This window comes from Streptopelia decaocto (assembly GCF_964273445.1).
Source record: "Streptopelia decaocto genome assembly, chromosome: 3".
Lineage (NCBI taxonomy): Eukaryota > Metazoa > Chordata > Aves > Columbiformes > Columbidae > Streptopelia > Streptopelia decaocto.
Genome location: NC_138656.1, coordinates 6,191,806 through 6,210,853, shown reverse-complemented (window position 1 = coordinate 6,210,853; position 19,048 = coordinate 6,191,806). Strand labels below are relative to the sequence as shown.

Sequence of the window (19,048 nt, the reverse complement as noted above, 5' to 3'; positions counted from 1 at the left end):
CAAAACCAAAAAAGACAGTAAGAAATATACACTTTTTACTTTCTTATAGCCCTTTTATTCTTCTTAAGTGCTACCCTTATTAACATTATCCTAACAACCTCATGGGATGTCTTAACAGGTTTCCTACCCATTCAGCAAACTGCTTTAGAAATACATTCAGCAGGGTAAGAAAAGGGTAAATAATCAGCAACTACTTGATATCTCTGTCAAGCAACAACACCAATAACATTTCACAATGGTGTTGATTATGCTTTCTCTTCCACTATGCCCCCAGTTAAAGCAAGCTCAGCTCCACTTTTTGTTGACATCCGTTGTTGGCAAGAGGTTGTTTTGTTAAAAGTATGCAGAGCAACTGAGGACACGGATTTCACTATTGCAAAAGGCCCTCAGTAACCCTCTTTCTCCATATTCCTAAAAAATGTGACTATGACAATCCACAACTGTTTAGGAATTTTATTATCAGTGGATGAAACTGTGGCTTTAATCTCTCAATATTGCTCCACACACTGTTTACAAATGTGAAACAAAAGTAACAAGCAATCTGCATGCAAATTGATGCAGTGAAGTATATTTAGCCAACCACAACGTGTCTAAACATTTCCAAGACAAACAACAATCATCAGGGTGGCACAGAAATACCCAGTCCAAGCAAATTACGTAAGATGAACATGAAACAGAAATAAGGACATACGATTGATTGATGAGCATCTGGGATCCAGACAAAAAATACTAACTTTAGAATAGTGCTCCTGCAAAGTAGTCTATGTGAAAAGATAGTCAAATACATCACAAGAAGGTAATTCCCCCCTCCCTTGAGGTTAAAATGTTTATGTTTTCCTTTTACCTTTTTGCCAGCTAAGTATCCTCCAGCTGCGCCAAAGCTCTTTGTGAATGTTCCCATTAATACATCAACATCGTCAGGACTCATACCGAAGTATTCCACAACTCCTCGGCCCGTTGCGCCCACCGCACCGATGCTGTGAGCTTCGTCCAAGTAGAGGTAGGCTTTGTATTTCTTCTTCAAGGAGACTATCTCTGGCAGGCGTACAATGGACCCTTCCATGCTGCGGATGGAGAGAATCATGGATGAACAACAAACCCTACTTTCTGTTTCTAAGATACTGTCAGAAAATCACAGTATGTTTGGGACTGGAAGGGACCTCGAAAGATCATCCAGTCAAATTGCCTTGCTCTGTGAAAGATCTTTTGGAACTTCAATTTGTATTAACAATTCAAAGAAAAACTGCAAGCCTTTCCCATTTGCAGGTGAGTATAAAACAGTCGAATAATTTTAGAATTCAAACAACCAAAACCAGCCAAAAAGCCTATGAACATTTGCACATTTTCAATATGCCAGAAAAGAGAAGGAAAGGTAGACAGCAAGGGGGAGATACCCCAAGCAGTAAATTACAATTCGCTGCAAAACAAATGTTATAATGAATTAAGGAACCACTGTAATTCAGTCTGGTCCTTGCTTACTTCACCCCCAGCTACTGCTGCAATATTTGGGGCTAGCAGCTCTAGTGCAAACAACCCCAGTGCAAAGCATGGGTCATTTGCACTATTACTGTTATTACACAGGAGATGGACCACCTGAAAGGAACAGATGGTGCCATAACCCAAATCAGCCCCAGTCTTCAAAGTGGATGGAATCAGGAATTAGGAAAAGGGAACTCAAATCCTCTCTTGCCAATAGTTTATTCCAGTATGCACTTTTTAGGAAATGCAGCCTGCTACCCAGTGCTCAAAGGAAAAAAGTTTCCATTCTTTTCATTTTTACTTTCTTGCAGCTGCATAGGAAAAGGAAATACTCTGAGCTTGCACTAATGGTGTATCGAGATTTGTAGAAATAAGAAGAAATGATAATTCTTTTGTATTGTTCGTAATCACACCAGTAAGTTAGAAGGCACAGAGGAGCTATACAGCAAAATGAAAGCCCAGGGAGGGAGACAAATCAGAAGTGAAGTATCAATAGTATTGCTGTGAAGATTATTACATCTTGAAAGCGTTTGTGAGATGACTACAGCTATGGTTAGATATGCTCTGATGCACTCAGGGTTCATTTCATAAGGAGTTAAACATGTTGTCTTACACTAGCTCTAGTAAGCAGGTCTTCAAATGCTAAATACTTCCTATCAAACACAAAATGAGTGTGCTGTGCGCCAGGAAAACTAGTGCTCCATGGCTAAGGTGTATTGAATCGCAAATACTACAAGAATTTCAGGTAAGCAGAAACATCTAGTTTGTTCACAAACAGCATGTACAACACAGCAGTGCAATCAGCACAACTTCTGGGCAATTTTTAGATCCTGGACCAGTGGCTTCCACCAATTGTTTTATTGGCCCTCTCGCTGCACTATGCAGCTGGATGGCTGGTACCACAAAAGGGGCAGGATGTGCTTTTAGCACCTGGGTAATTTCTGAATGCTTTTAGTGCTTCTTTCATCCTCTGGTCTCCTGAGTAAGCCTGGAAACAGCTTGGTCTCCAGTGTTGAAGGAGACCTGCACATTGGCAAGACTCGATTAGTTTGAAAGAACAGCACGGGTGACCAGCTACAGACAAGGGTTGCCTGTGCTGTTCACACTGGGAGGTTCAGAGTGCCAGGAGCCATGTTTTTGGCTGTCAGGTGACTGCTGGCAAATTTTGCCCTTCTGTCTTGCCCACCCATAGAAGAGGCAGCTGTGGGGCTGTGTATCAGCACCATGGTCTCCCGCAGCAAAGAAGGATGGGGTGGTACTACAAGCTCCTGAGGGCTGGGCTTGCTCACTTTGCAACTGGGGGAAAAGCAACTTGAACCACCACAGCTGTTTTCCTAAGAAATAGAAGGGCAGAGCCCGCAGTCCTCACATAGCCCAGAGTCAAAGCATTAATCAACTGAAAATGATACCGAGTCGCTGGGCGTGCTTGGGCATGCAGCATCGTACGTGCTGGGGATGGCAGCTTTCGGCTGCTTCTGGTGGGCTGCAGGTTGGCTGTATGGTCAGAGAGCTACAAGTGAACAGGCATCCCAACTTCCACCTCCCAGCAATTCTTGGCCAGTGAAGGACAAAATCAGTTTACCCACATTTACATGGACGTCGTTAAGCTTAGTGTCTCATGGAGATTCAGAGGGGAGAAACAGTATTTATCTTCAAAAAGACAAGAGTAAAAATGGTAAATTAAAAATACAGAGCTTGGTTTGCTGTGTATTTGTGGAATGGAAGCAAAGTTTCTGCTGAATCCCAGAATACAGAGAGCTGGTATGTGGCTGGTGCAAGATTTAACCATTTAGAGGATTTATTGAAAACTTTTCTTACTCGTAGGAATAGGAAGATTTCTCTTTGAACTCTAAGCTGTTTAGCAAAACAGGGCATTTATGTTCAGTATCAGTGTTGATTTTCTGCTCTTGAGACATGCTGACTGACATAGATGTTACAATAGTTGACAGAGATCCTAACATGGCCTTGAAGTGTCCATGGAGCAGATAAAGCACTGCTGGTTTCGGGTAGATTTTCTGTGCTGCCATTCAAACAGGCCCCAGCTTTCCTGATGGCAGAGATGAGAATGTTTTGCTACCTACTCTGTTCTTGGTCTCTCTTTTGACTCTGGGAGATACTTTGTGATACAAACACCACTCTGTTTAGAATTCTTCCAAGATAAATCTCACTTCACATAACCCCTTGGGTAGCCGAAATGGAAAGTTTACTGAATCCTTCAGTAAATATTAACGTCGACAGAGTTTAAACTAGAGAGACAGGAGTGAACTGTAATCATTCTGTCTCAGTCTGGTTGTGTCGCTTTTACAAAAATATTGATCTGCTTCCAGATCTGCTCAAGCACACAAGGCACATCAAAAAAGCTGGATGCATACGAACATAATATGGCTCTACCCAGAGATGATGTTCTCATTGTGTGGTATTACATCCTGTCTTGTAGCAAAAACTATTAGCTTGGTGGCAGGGATGTAAAGCTTCTCGACTGCAACTGACCCGTTTTGACGGATAGGCACAAAAGCTTGCTTCGAAACACACTCAGTTTGAATGCTCCTCCAGATGTGAGGAGATAATACAAAATTTTGGGATCACGGAATTTGAAGTTTGAGTCAATTCCTACAAAACCACTGAGATTCTTCCTGATATGGCTGGTGAATTGTGGAGCCAGGTGCCTGGAGAAACAGGAGGTGTGCACGTGTGCTGGTCACTTCACTTGGAACACAGTGCTCTTGACAGCATATTGACAGTTTTTGTCCACTTTATTTTGAAATTTCTCAGGAAAAGAGTCTTCTACACCCTAATATGGTACCATAGTTTCTTTTTTCTTACCCCATCAGGAGAATTAATTTACTGATGTTCAACCTATTATCTTCATAATTGCATCACTAAACATCTCCAAACATGCCATATATTGCCACTATCCTTTCAACATCTGAAAACGTTCTGTCCCCCTTTCAAGCTACTTCATAATTGGGAAAATCCCTCCTTTCCTGATGTGTTACTCCCAAGATGTATGCATTCCATTTTAGTGTTTATTTTAGGTATTGTCTTCTTACATAAACCTTGCATATTCATATAACAATCTCTGTTTTATAGTTTAGAGCTATAGTTTCAAGGAAACCTTCCAACTCTGCCCTCTAGTACAACCCCAGACTGAAATGATAGAAAAGGTAACCTTTAATGCTGGTCCCTGGCCAAAGACATTACATGTTACCCCACTCTTTTCTGGAAGTCTGGTCACTTAATCCCAGGAAATAAAAAATAACCCTGATAAATTTCATATGGTATGGGCATTGAACCCCAAGGAACTTACAATGCACGTGAAAAGGCACTAGACAATACCTAACCAATCAGAGAATTATTTTCTGAGCTGGAAGGGAAAAATATCCAAGTTAAATTCAAAACAGGGAAAAAAAGAAATGAAAAAAAAAGAAAAATCTGTTTTGATCAGTTTCTGGTGCTCCTGCCCTGGGCCTTGGCCTGTCTGACTCCAGGTAAGTATGTGCGCAAGAGAGCAGAAGCTCACCACAAACCATGTAAGAACACAGTAACTGATTAATCCCGAGCTGGAAATGGTAGAAGCCAAGGAAAACATTAGTTGGCATTTAAATAACAGAAATATGATTTAGCAAGTCAGTGTAACATGTGCCCTGGACACTGCCAAAACTTTTTCATGCTTTTTGTACTGAAGATTGATGGCTAGATGGTCTCTCTCAGTTTGGAACGCAAATGGAATATATTTGCTCCTAGGCTAGTCCAAGTTAAGAACCAGTTTCCACTAGTACTTACACTTACTTCTGATGGTTTGGTTTTTTTTTTCTTTTTAAGATAATAGAGACATTAAAAAGCAAACAAACATATACTTATTGCTATTTATTTGATGTGTAGCTTGAGTGCTTCCCAAGTTGAGGGGCCAATTCTGCCTTCAGTTGTAACCAAGCAAAATCTGTGGCTTAAGGTTTCAAACTCAAGTCTGATTTCCAGAAATGCTCATGTTGGCTAACAATGATCCTTTTCAAATTTTGCCAGCTGTTAAGTCTGGGCTCATGCACAGTGTAAACACTTTAACATATTCCTAATTGAAACAGAAGGCAATTTTTTTCCATACCATCAAATTTACCATTCTAAGACTATGGTGTCCTATATAACAATATATTTTTTTAAAAGAAGGAAAACTTAGTGTTTCTTTTGTGTCTCTGGAAAAAACATTTCTGTAAAAATTTGCCAAGCCAAACTTGCAAGCCAAGATATTTTAACTTGGAGAATAGCTCTGATCAAGTTATTTAAATTCTGTGTTAGTTGTCCCTGAAGCATAACTTAAATCCTTCAATGAAAACAAAAAAAACCAACAGTATTAACTATTGTAAAAAGAATAAATTAACAATACTCTACCTTCTCTTAAACCTTCTAGATTTGGTATCTGGCAAATCTTCAAGAAAACTAACATTAGCCAATATGAGGTTGGAAAATTTTAGTCTTTCACAAATCATGGGCCAAGAAAGGAAAAAAATGAGTATTTCTATTACGTCTTTCTCCAGTTTTTCTTTTGCACATGAAATGTTATTAGCTGCTTGCTGGATTAGACTACATGGCCTGTGAGTCTGTTCCCAGCAGCACTGTAAGGACAGATGAGCTGCGTGTGACTCGGGCTGGCAGTGACGGCGGGGACACAACCCCGTGGGGTGCGGTGGCATTCTCCCGCAAGTCTGAGCAGACTTGCTTTGCAACAAAACCACAATCTTCAATTTCTGATCTTCATAGACTACGAAAACAACTAACCAACCAACCTAGCTACTACTAGGGCTAGTTTCCAATGAGAGACTGGTACAGAGCTGAACTCTGTTCTTCTTTTACTTTGTGCCTTTCACAAGCACAGACACTCAGGGCATGAGAGGTCTTAGCACTATTCAGCCCTTATGAGGCTGAAAGAAGTTTATGGTACCTTTTTAGTGAGGTTCTCTAACATGCTTTTATTTTGCATTCCAACAGCAAGTTCTTCGGACTTTTGAGAATGAAATTTCCTTTGGACTGCAAAATTAGAGGAAAAGAAAACTCTGTATCTAATATATAGGTGGAAATATAATTATTATAGTGGCAAATATCTGACAGTGCTCAAACCAATCTATGCTTCTGCGTCACCAGTCTACCTTCTTGCTCCCTAGTGGTCAGTACAGGGTGTAAAGGATTTGAAAGTGAACAAAGCTCAGCAGCTGGAGCATTTTCTGCAGGCCATAAGACTGATGGGAATATTTGTCAGTAAAATGTTGGTGGTCCACTTAATTTCTACATGATCAAAGTCCTTAAATCTGAGCTTTCCTTTAGCAGTGCCAAGCTATGTTTATTTGCAGTTTTGCTCTGTTTATTCTGCTTGAAAGGAGATATTCAGCCTGCTTTGGATCAGCTGATCTGCTGCTGACCTGTTTCAGCTCTGAGTGACAGGTGTTTAGATAAGGACTGATTTGTTCTCTTTGCAGATGCAAAATGTTAGGTCAAAAGAAAGCCCTGACAACTATGAAGTTGTGATGACAGGAGATTGTAAAAGATTCTGTATGAAAAAAGCTAATCAGCTCAACTGTGCTAGCACTTCTCAATAAAATGGCATAAATGATTGCCCATCCAGAGTGGCTGTATTTCAGCAACGCATGATATGATAGTACATAAAAAGTTTAATGTTGCTTTCATAAATCCTGTCACATCCTGTGAACAAATGGTTCCGGTTCCCTTCTCTGTGGTGTAGGTGTTGCTACTCCCCGAACTATCTTTCTCCTCTCTCCCATCTCTCATCATTGCCACAGTAGCCTTGCCTAGATCCCTGCAAACCCTCTTATTGTCCAGATCCCTGTTTCTTCAGACCTTCCCTCCTCTTCCTGATGTCCACCTCTCCCTGCTCCAGCCCCTTGCCCACCACCAGCTCCCCCTCCATGCCATCCACCAGCCTCACAGCTGCCTCCTCAGGAACCTTCCCCTGGCTTGAGCGGCTGCCAGGATGAAGCCCAGGATGGTGAGCCTCGCTGGCGTCTCTGCTCTGCTGCTCGGCTTTAGCGATGGTTTGTCTTTCTGGTTGGGTGTATGATGCAGCACACCAGTGAACCAGACTCATCTGACTAGGATGCTCTATAATTACGTGCTATTATTGATGTTGATATTACCTGATGAATTCTCAAAGGCACTCTTTCAAATTCCTCCAGGGACTGGGATTACATGAAATGCCACTATATAATTCTTTGAAAGCCAGTCTTTTAATTGCTTTTCCTTGTTAAAGTGTAAGTCCATTAGATCCAGCACCAATTACTAGAAAGGTGCATATATCACTTGTCCTAGGTTTAGCCTGAGTTTTTAAGATTCCAACATCTGGGTAAGAACTGGGCACACAGAACTTGGTTAGTTCTGCATTGTTGTCTTTTGATCTGCCCATGCATAACAAACAACTCAAGAAAACTCAGCTTACTCAGCAAAACAACTCACCTACCATAGCCCCATGAATTTTATCACATCTGTGACAACATACACCAGCTGTCTTGCTCTCACACTACCTCTCCCAATCCAGTGTGATTTGCTAAATCAACATTCAGAACAATGCAGAGGATCTAACTGGAGCAAGTTACACCTGGGCTCAGACTGATGTAATGGAAATTAACATATTTATAAAATCACAGAATGCTATCTTAACCTCCACTCCCATCAAGATTTCTCTTGGATAGCTAAAGTCAATGTTCACTTCACTCAGTATATCATTCTGTCCTCAGAAATGACAGAGCGCTCACGCTTCTAAAACACAAACATACCTGTAAATGCCCTCCACGAGGATGATAATTTTTCTCCATGCTCTGCGGCTTCGAGGCTGCCCATATATTATTGCGTCCCTCAGCAAATTCTCGAGGCTCTGCATATCTATATTTAAAAATAAGAAAAAGGAGGAAGAAAACCATTAACCAAGGTTTTTCTAAAGAACTTCTGATTTTCTACTAGGTGCCATTTTTTTCCCCATACAGAAAAAGACAACATTAAAAAAATATGTCCAGAAGATAAACTTCCTTTATTAGTAGGCAAAACCCAGTGATTGATTTAATTTCCTTGAATGCAGGGGGGTTTGGAGCACAAGTGTGATGAGAAGCAGCTGAGGGAGCTGGGGCTGTTCAGCCTGGAGAAAAGGAGGCTGAGGGGAGACCTTATCGCTGTCTGCAACTACCTGAAAGGAGGTTGTAGCGTGGACGGTGTTGGCGACTTCTCCCGCGTAGCATATGATTGGATGAGAGGAAATGGACTCAAGTTGTGCCAGGGAAGGTACAGATTGGACATTCGGAAAAAATTCTTCATGGAAAAGGTTATCAAGCATTGGAACAGGCTGCCCAGGGAAGTGGCAGAGTCACTGTCCCTGGAGGGGTTTAAAAGACGTGTAGATGAGGTTCTTAGGGACATGGTTTGGTGCCAGAGTTAGGTTATGGTTGGACTCGATGATCTTGAGGGTCTTTTCCAACCAAAATGATTCTATGAAAAGGGAACTGCCAGCAGTTTCTCAGTATGGGCTGCTGATGCTCATGTCTCAAGGCTTCTGAATAGTGAGTTTTTGGTTGCCTTCCAGCATCACCATGGGCTCATGAATAACACGATTGCTTCAGCAAGTTTTGGATTAGGCTGTGTGAAGCACGTCAGGATGGCAGCAAGAGAAATCTGGTCCTTCTCAAAAAAAGAAAATGAGCTAAACTTTTCTGATGAGAGAGGGAGAGACAAGTGGATACAAGCACATGGTGTGGATATGCTAATTTGGTCCCAAAATGCTTGACACTGGCAGGACTTTGATATAAGGAGGCCTGGAATAATGTTAGAACCTCAGCTGCTTTCTCAAGGGCTGAGTGTCGGTAATCTAATTCTTGAAGGAAAACTACTAAAGGTTTGAAAGACATGGAAGAAGCAGGAAAAAACATCTAAGGAATAAGTGTCAGACCAAATGTGACTCCCAATGCAGAGTTTAAGTCTCACCAGCATTCTGGTGTCTCCACATCAATGAATGCCCCTGAAAATGAATTATTTTGGTACTTTTCAGGAATTTGGATTGACGCTTCAACGTGGTTTCAAAGAACGTCTTACAGAGCCTTGTAATACCCCAAGGAACATTACAGATCAGGTAAAATTGTGACTTGAGAAAAATCTCTGGCATTTTTTTCATGATATAACCCCACTGTTCCAGCAACACATCTTAATGCAGTTATTTTAACTTTCTAAAATAGTACAAGGCTAATCTGTAAAATTCAGTTGTCCCAAGTGAAGTACATACACATAGATATATTAAGAATGACCTACAGTTTGGCTTCTACCTGACTGGAACCAGGTCATTTGTGCAGTAACTGTCTATCATGAATAACCTACGACCTGAGAGATGGTCAGGTTATGACCTAAACCCTTCATCCTAACAGCTTATCTCTTGCTAGTACCATTTACTGATCTCAATGAAAGATAAATTTCTCAGAAATAACAGTGCCACTCTGCACCTTACTATGTAACCTCTTGACCTAGCAAGACCTTGCTATAATTTACAAAGCACAACACGTGCACAATATGTAGCCCCTTATTTCAATGGTGCAACCATCTGCAGAGCTCAGTGAGCTGCAAGATGGAAATGCTATTATGAAATGCAGATGGCACAGTTTCCACTAGATGGCAATCAAGGAAATAAAAGTTCCTTGGTGCTTTAAAAGGGGAATTTATAACCCAGCTGAACATTTGCAGAACATGCATGTTTTATAGAAAAGAGCTGCTCACCTTCTCTTTGTTTTGAGAAGATAATATTCAGAAATCCTTTTGAGTTCTGAGCATCAAAGGATTCCCCAGGATGACAGAAAGCTCACTCAGTCACTCAAAGTAAAATTTGGGTACCTTCTTTTCTTCATTGAATTATTTCTCTAAGAATGTCATCATCATCATCTAAATACTTCTCGACCTTTAAAACCCTCCTCTGAATCAGACAGAGTCTTTCAATTCAGTATTCTGTCTATATGTCAGTCCAGATTGGTTCTAGACTTCAGGAAAGTCAGTTTGCCCAACCCTCTGAGCTAAAAGCATGGCTTGAGCATTCAGTTGTTTTAATATACATCTGCATGACAAGAAAGACAAGAGGACAGAGAGAAGTTAAATGTATATAACTGTATGTATACATGTATGTATACACGTATGTGAATAGCTCCTCTGTCTGAATAAGCATGGAACATGAGACTTCAGATTGGGAAGAACGTCTCCAAAGGACATGTCTGTTCGCAGGATCAGCGCTAAATACTTTGGTTTTGATGTCTCATTCTGGAAAACACGTATGTGTGACTCTTTCTTAGGCCTGTAGCAGTCAACACATAATTTCTTTAGGTGTAAAAGAATTTTACTGACCTTTTTGTGCTGTGCTTGTAGTGTCTCATTTGGAAAGGGGAAATTGGGAGGAAAAGAAAATCTGTTACGTTCAATCTTCACTCCCAAAGGCTGCTTCTGTTATTCAAAGTGAAGATGCAGCGCTCCCTATGTGCTTATGCTTAGCCTTTCCAGAAAGTAGGATATACTGAATACCAGGAAAAACAACAGCACAACCCCAGGTGGCTTTTGGATATCAAAATTATTTTCTCATTAAATACAGTTAGACTGTAAAACACTGGGACATTGAGATGAGTTGCACAAGTCCATCTTGAATAACCAGTTACGGGGAAAATAACTGTCCTTCGTTTGACCATCACTGGCCCAGGCTTTTCAGCGGTAATGGCTAACAACTGCTCACCAGCCCAGGAGGTGGTGTTCACAAATTCACTTAATAATTAGTCAAAGCACAACCAAATCTATCCTTGTCTCAGTTTCCACCTTATCCCTATGGCATATTGTCTAGATATGGAGGATAAAGTTTCCTAAGCAGGGACAGTTTCCTAAAGTTTCCTAAGCAGGTTTTTTAGAATTAAATACAGACTTGCATAATTCTTGCTTGGGATCCTTCAGAGCTATTTCAACAAAAACACCAACACCACAAATTGCCAGTGGGTCCAAGTGAGCCTGGAGCTGGGCGGGCAGCCGTGTGTCACGCTGCCTCCAGTGCAGGTGGGACTGCAGGCTCCTGGAGAGGCCCCTGCCCAATTCCAGGCCCACTCAGTGCCTCCTCAGAGGGAGACGCGGCGTCTCCACCCTCGTCCTCACATTGCAATGCTGGGGATGTCATCACCATTCCTCTGCGTGGGCCAGAAATCTCTGCTGTGATGTCAGCTGAATTCTTTTTAATTAAAATAAACAGGCTACTACTGCCCTTATCACATCCTTCTTTCCTTTGCCTTGTGCTTGCCACTCTCATTTTCAGTTTCTCCCATTGATTCCTCCTCTCTCGCTCTCACCCTGCTGGTATAACAACTTTCCACTGTCCTTCCGTGGGTGACTCAAGTAGCCAGCTCCAATGCTGTCCCTCCTTGCAGACCCCTAAAGCAACAAAGGGAAACCACTGCGAGTATTTTGTTGGTCTAAACAGCAACCGTAGGACTGCAGAAGGTGGTTTTCATTCTAGAGAAAATTAATCTTTGGAAAATCCCTGACTGCTGGCACAGCTCTGACCAGCAAAAGCACCTTTAGAGTCATTTCCCTGAAATCACAGCTTTGAATATCTTCATTTAGAATGGGGTGGTGGGAGCAGTGATTGCTGCCCCCTCAGTAACAGGCTGAGACTCTCCTCCCTGCCCCTCAATAAATATCTGTCTCTGTGAAAGTAAAGAGCACTCGCTCAGGAGAACCTCCTACTCACACCTGGCAAGTCAGACATGGCTTTCTGAAATCAGAGAGGGCAAATGCAGACACAGCATGCTAGGAGCAGGATATTCCAGTCTCCTCTCTGTGGCAGCGTCTGTATGTGTCACAGGGAGATACACGCCAAACTGGATTAGGCTGCAGTCCACCTATCTGCTGCAATAATCTCATCTCTGATAGGGGCCACAAGATTCAAGGAAGACAAAACCTTAGTGGGTAATGTGCTTTTCATCCTGGTCCGTAACACCTATGGACACTGCCCTCCATTCTTAAGTTCAGGGGCCACTTACACCTTTGGAAAACAAAAAAAAAAAGGAACCATCTTGTACTAAGCCACTGCAAATCCTCTTTTTTGCAACCAAAGAAATTTGTCACTAATTTTTACCTCTCCATTAATCGCTTTCATCCCTGCCCCCCTGCTAAATTTTATTTGCTTGCGTAAAGACAGGCACTTATAATTTTCCACTTGTTTTTTCTCTTCTTTCCTTCTTTTTTTGCTAGAGAATGTATTTGCACTGAAAGGTGAGAGCCTTCTGCTGCCTAAAAGTTCTTCCAGTGTTAACTACAACTCCTCCAGGCAGCTGTGCTTCCTCTCTAAGGTGTCCTCATGGCACGCATATCTGAACCCTAAAGCATTAATTTGACTGAGTAGACTGAGAAATGCCAGAATTGGATTAACATAAATTTCCAAGCAGGAAACCTGAACAGCTCACAGCTGCATGACACACTTCTGTCATCAACCACCTGATTTGTGAGAACCCCAAAAAACCCTTTACTACTTTCACAAGACTCTGAAAAGGTGTGTGAGGAGGAGCTAGGAATGTACTGCTGTGATTCCCATTTCAGATGTCGATTTTCATCTAACCAAGGTGCTTGGTTGTGCCTCACAATTGCTTGCCCTTCTTGTAGTATCTCTTGTTCTGATCATGTGAAGTGCCCTTACAACAAAGAGAACTGGAAATTTTTCTTCCACATGGCCTGATTTTTGTGCTTAGTCATGGCATTCCCGCAGACCGCTCACGCAATCGCACATCTAAACCTGAAAATGTGACTGCAGCTGAGCTGCTTGATGCTATATGGGAAAAATGTAGTAGAACTAGAAAGAATAAAGAAACCCAAAGCCTTGTACAGCACCTTCTTATACAGGCTGATATGAATAGAATTCACTTGGATGTAGTTAGTCACTAACACACTCATCTGTCCATGGAATGAACAAAGAGAATCTTTCACCTGATACCAGTATAAGACTCAAAACTGCTGCACCTGATACCAACATAAGACCCAGAACTGCTGTGACAGAAAACCTTTGATAAAATCACAAGCCCATTAATGGTTAGCTATTTGGTTTTGCTTTTCAAGTTTTATTGGAAGGGTGAAGGGATTTTGGCTGATATTTAACCAAGATAAAGGTCAGGGGTTCTGAAAAAGTGCTATAAATTATATGATATTAACATAAGATTTTCTTAGATATAAAAAAGAGCAGGTGATAAGTCAGCCTGTCTCTGGGCCAGGAAATAAAAATATTGAGAGTGTAGTTCCCATACAGCTGAATGATCCACATGTGGGTCACTTGGGTAGGGTGGGAGAGGCTCCCTGGAGCCCAGGCCTGGTGAGGGTAACATCAGATGCTTTCTGGCATTAAACTAACCAAGGCCAGGCCTTGTTGGACCATGCAGCTGGCTGCATTTCAAGTGTAGAAATGCAGGTCTGTTCAAGATTGCTCAATAAATCACTGCCTGGGAAATGGTAACTTCAATGGTGCCCACACCATAGCAGGGGAGACAAAAGGCACGTGCTTTTGATGGTCAGGTCAGAACAACTTTAGCCCACTAAAAACACTACTGCATAAATTTAGGACTGTTCATGTCCTAAAATAAAGGAAAAAATATCCCCTGACACCTATGCCTCAGAGCAAGGGCTCCAGGGAGCTGAGCTTTGCTGCCAGCATCCACAAAAACTCACATGTCCCTGGAACAGAAAATGTCCCTTGAAGGCCAAAAACCCTGTGGACTGCTGGTGTGACTGTGGCAGGGCGAAGAGCAGCAACGGTGCTACTGAGAGCCCACAGGAAGGGAATGCCCTGTTCAGTAGTTTTCAGTTATGGGCCTGAAATAGAGTATTCTCCTAAATTTCTCTTACATAGGTGATCTGTAGGTGTGTGCGTGTGCATTTTTCTCAGCTCAGGTCTGTAAATTCCTGTGTGTTTACAAGGAAGGGGTTGTTCACTGGGAGGCAGGATGCAGAGCACATTCCTATGTGCAAATAAAAATGGACTTAGAGGTCTGCAGCTCATTTTTGTTCTATTATTCACAGTAAAGCTTGAAAACCTTCTCATGCACCTGTGCAATGTTTTGATGAAAAAGGAGAAAAATCCAGATGTCTTTTATTTTACTTAGGAGAAGCAGAGAGGTCTAACAATTTCATCTGTTCTAGGAAAACCTACTCAGATTTTTCATGAAAAGTGTAATGCTGAGGACAGCCACGCACTTATTGAAATAGAATTTCATCAACTTTTGCCAGAATAAGAATTATATTATACCTCATTGAGGTAATAGGAAGAGATCACTTCTTGGCTAACTAATAAAATAAGCATCATTATTTATTTTTGTGTAATGACAAATAGATCCAGTATTATAGATTATATGCCTGAAAATAAAATAACACAGTCTTACAGACTAGAGTAGGCTCTAGAGTAGAGCCTTTGAAAGATGAATGTGCTTCTGTAGCAAGTTTAAAATGGCACGTTTTACTCTTTTTTCTGTCAAATATTTTTGTCATAGAACAAAGTTTCCTGTTGTTTTTATTTTAGAAAATAGCTTTTCCATAACAAGGGAAAAAAGGGAGGGGAGAGTGATTTACAGTGCCAAGCCTGTTAGAAAGGGAAGTTACTAGCACACACCTGTGTGCGTTTTTTTGTATAATATTCAGGAAGTAGCTGGTTCAGAAAACATACCATTGCTTCACTAACTTGCTCCATAATTATTCCTCCCAGTTTTGATAACCATTTATAGTAACTGAGACAAACATTCGCACCTCACCCTTCTCCCAGTGTCTCTTCTACACATGTGCAACCAAGGAAGTCAGAGCCAAAGTAAATACGTTTGAGGCAGTTTTATCAAGTGTATTACACAGCATTTCAGAAGAGGCTGATGTAAGCAATAAGGAGCATGGAAAAATATCTGCTTTCTCAAGCTGCATTCCAATAGCAAAAAGGTAACTTCAAAATATGCTGCCTGATTTGAATATATTTTGACTCTTCTCCACAGGACGCATGTCTCAGGCACTAGTGGCGGTACCACCTGGCATCTCTTCTGTTGTCTTTAGTGCAAGACGATATTGCGTCAAACACTTTGTGTGTGTATCTTGGCGCAGCTCCAAAAGAGATGAGCCAGCTCTTGCCAGCACACAACTTGGCTCCATACAAACAAGTAAAAACAAAATGTACATTAAGCCCTAATCCTCTTCGGGATAGGACTCTGATTTATTCTTTGTTTCTGCACCTTGCTCATCAAAGGGCCCCAGTCAAGCCTTTGGCACAGTAACATCCTCCAGCTGATGCCCAGGGCTGAGCTTTTTAAAAAGGTCATTGATTTCGTTCTGTGAAATGACATATATCAACCCCCTGTCCTTGGAAAGAAGAGGCAGAGGGTATTGCGTTTTTTGACTAGAATATAGAGGAGGATTTTAAAAAGTAAGACAAAAACACATTACTCCCTAATGCTGAAATTAATGCTTATTAAAGATCTTCAAGTGGTAACTCAAGGTGCAAAGTTTTATATTTATCCACGCAGCCGATACAGCACAAGGAACCTTTCTCTTGCATCAAGCAATATGACATAGATATTGGCTTAATTCTCCTGTTCATAAGCAGGATAATTTGGGCATTTATGTGCACGCCTGTATATATGCTATATATCCACACATCGGCAAGAAGGATAACCTGGGAGAATAAGCAACACAGCTCTGATCTAACAAAACAAACAAGAACCTGCCTAACTGAAAATATCTCTCCCAACACAACCCAGAAGTTTTGGTTATGCGTGTCCTTAATTAATTTGCTGTATCGATTTGTATTATACTACTTCTCTGACAGATCCACAGAGAACAATGCTGTCTACTTTGCTTTGGGTGAACCTGTGAATCCTACAAAGGCAGGTCTGCTGTATTGCTCTTTCCACTCCTATCCTCCCTCAATACACATGCTATTTTCTTCAAAGCAAAAGGGACACACATGCATATCTGCACATGTGATTTTAAAAGCTGTTGGCGCCATGTAACTCATGGGTATGATTAAGGAAATATTAAAAAGAACAAACTTTCTAACCTTGGAACTAACATACTGAGAGACTCATGGTGGGCTGCGAGAAAGAGCGAGAATAAATGTGTGAACCTGCTTCACATGAAATGCAACTTAGGTTGAGACTCAAGGCTTACAAAATTGGGATGACAAAAGTTGATACTCAAATTCCAAACAGGATTTGTGTAAGTTTCTAGAGTTCCATTTTGAAAATAAGGTAATGTCTCAGAAATGGCATGCAACACTGACCTTGACAAATCAGATCTCTAATCCAGAAAGCAATGAGTTTTTCCAAAGCAACCTGGAGGGGCTACCACTGATGTTTGCTGAGACACTTAAAGGGCCTGTCTCCATTTTCCAGTGCTGTATTACTGTTTTTTGAACAAGTCACTATTATTCTAAAGTTCATGAGTTATTCACATCAGCTTTAACTTATCATAAGCGCAAACAGAGACCGGTTAGGTATCACCTGTGACTTATGACTCTATGATTCTCGACAGTGGAATGAAATATTGAGGGATAGTTAGGGACTGAATTCCTTAAAGCAAGAATGACAGCTCAAAGAGATGCCTTCGCTGCTTCCCTAGCAGTTGAGAGTAATCTACGCCTCAAACTGGAATGTTCTTTGAATTGTTGTGGGAAGTGATCCAAGCCAGCTGGGCTAGGCTGCGTGCAGCACTGGTGGCTGTAGAGGCTGAGAACATTTGGATTTGGGGAGTGAGATGTCATCCTGCGGGATGTGATGCAAACCCTTTTGAATGGGATAAGGCAATGAACAAACTCTGGAAGAGTTGAGACAAGACCAGTACAGCAACCATGCATGTCCAGATTTGTGGAAGTGAACCAAGCTGGGATGTGCTACAGGCTAATCTATGAATAATTACTTCTGTAAAAACATTCGGGTTCGGATGGTCTTTAAGCCTCGAATGATCTTCAGAAATTGCTTTTTGCCCAAATTATGAATAGATATTAATTATAACACCACCTCATATAATAATTATAGTGTGCTTTTCACTCCAGTGGATCCTTAGGCCTTTTGCAGCATATGCATAATTCATTTTTGTTCACCTCAGGGCTGAACACAACACTTAGTAAGGAGAAGGAACTGTATTAGCTGTTAACAAAGGTGATCAGACCTCTTTTCTCACTCCTCACCACTTCTCTAGCTGCTTAATCTCTGTTGCAATTGCTGCCTGGTGGCACCAACTGGGATGGAAAGGGAAATTGCACTGGCTTGTCATCAAAGCCAATCACAACGTCTCTGACAACATCCACAGCAACATTAACTAAATAAAAGTTAAAAAACATGAGTATTTTAGAACATAATTATACAAAGACAATATTAATGTGTAATTGCTATACTAAAATTATACTTCAAAGAATATTTGGGATGATGCTTTGATATAACCACCTACAACTTTGGTATAGCCCCTGGGAATTCAGAGTAATCATTTCAAAGTAATGCCGCATTAACGTAACTTTGGTTGCGCTGAATCTGCCAGAAACAGAGGCAGGAAATATAAACCATGTTTTTGTAAGTATGTTTGTACTATTTTGGTTATAGTCACAGTAACAATAAAAACTTTATGTTAGCACACAGTCATTCAGCATGTCAAAAAGACACCAATGAGATTAAGATTCTGGATTTTGAAATTAAGGCCCAACCTAATGACTCAAATAATGCACAATAGCAATTACACTATCAATTTTTCCCCATCAGAAATCACTCATAATATTGATTAGTTAATCCTTCTGACCAGACAAAAGAATTGTCTAGGAACTGACAGCAAAGTAAGCATTGAAAGGAAGCATTCTTGCCTTTGAGGTATGAACAACTCTGTCTCTAAATATTTCCAACTTCAATACTCACTATTATGCTTGAAGATTCTAATAGTAGCACCTGAAAGCCTCGCACCAAGAACGAGAGAAGTGTGGTTCAACTCATCACTTAAAATGAGGCAGCCCTGTGGAAAAGGAGTACAATAAGCATCTGCATGAACTGGAAGGCTGTTGACATGCGTGCATGTGTGCGTCAGCATGCACGAGTGTCTGTGATATAGCATTGCACCAATTAAACTGTAAGTTTTAAACATGAACTGGACTTTCTGCCACTTTTCTGAAGGTGCCAGCATGTACTGCAAAGGCAGGCAGAAACTGTGGGATCGGACTCTCAGGCATTCCGAGGTGGTACAAAGGGGCCAAATATTTCCTGTAACTGGAAAGTAGTGAATAACCCTAGTGGAGATTGACTGCTTTAGAGTAAAATCGAGTGATGTTCCTTCCTCTATCTTGTGTTGCAAGGAAAATGCAGTCATCACCCCATATATAAATACTGCATGGCAGTAATGTAAGGAGGAGTAGTACTGAGGCTGGACTGGCATCAGCACTTTGGTCTGCAGATGAGATCAGGACAGATTGATGTCTCATAAATGCCCCTTCCATTAAGATGTGAGTGGAGCCTAGGCACCAGCCAGAGTCTTTCTTTGATAAATGCATATGCAGTTCATCTGTAGTATATTTTTC

At 41.2% G+C, this 19,048-nt stretch overlaps 1 protein-coding gene across 2 annotated transcripts in view; it reads right to left on the bottom strand.

The window, feature by feature from the left end:
• Positions 1-19,048, bottom strand: part of SPTLC3 (serine palmitoyltransferase long chain base subunit 3) — a 79,124-nt gene that overhangs the window by 18,066 nt on the left and 42,010 nt on the right. For both annotated transcript variants that reach the window (XM_082048637.1, XM_082048638.1), the window contains exons 6-8: positions 18,396-18,489; positions 8,259-8,364; positions 845-1,064 (exon numbers count right to left, since the gene is read on the bottom strand). In XM_082048637.1, the coding sequence (XP_081904763.1) occupies positions 845-1,064; positions 8,259-8,364; positions 18,396-18,489 (420 nt within the window). The remainder of the gene's footprint in view (positions 1-844; positions 1,065-8,258; positions 8,365-18,395; positions 18,490-19,048) is intronic.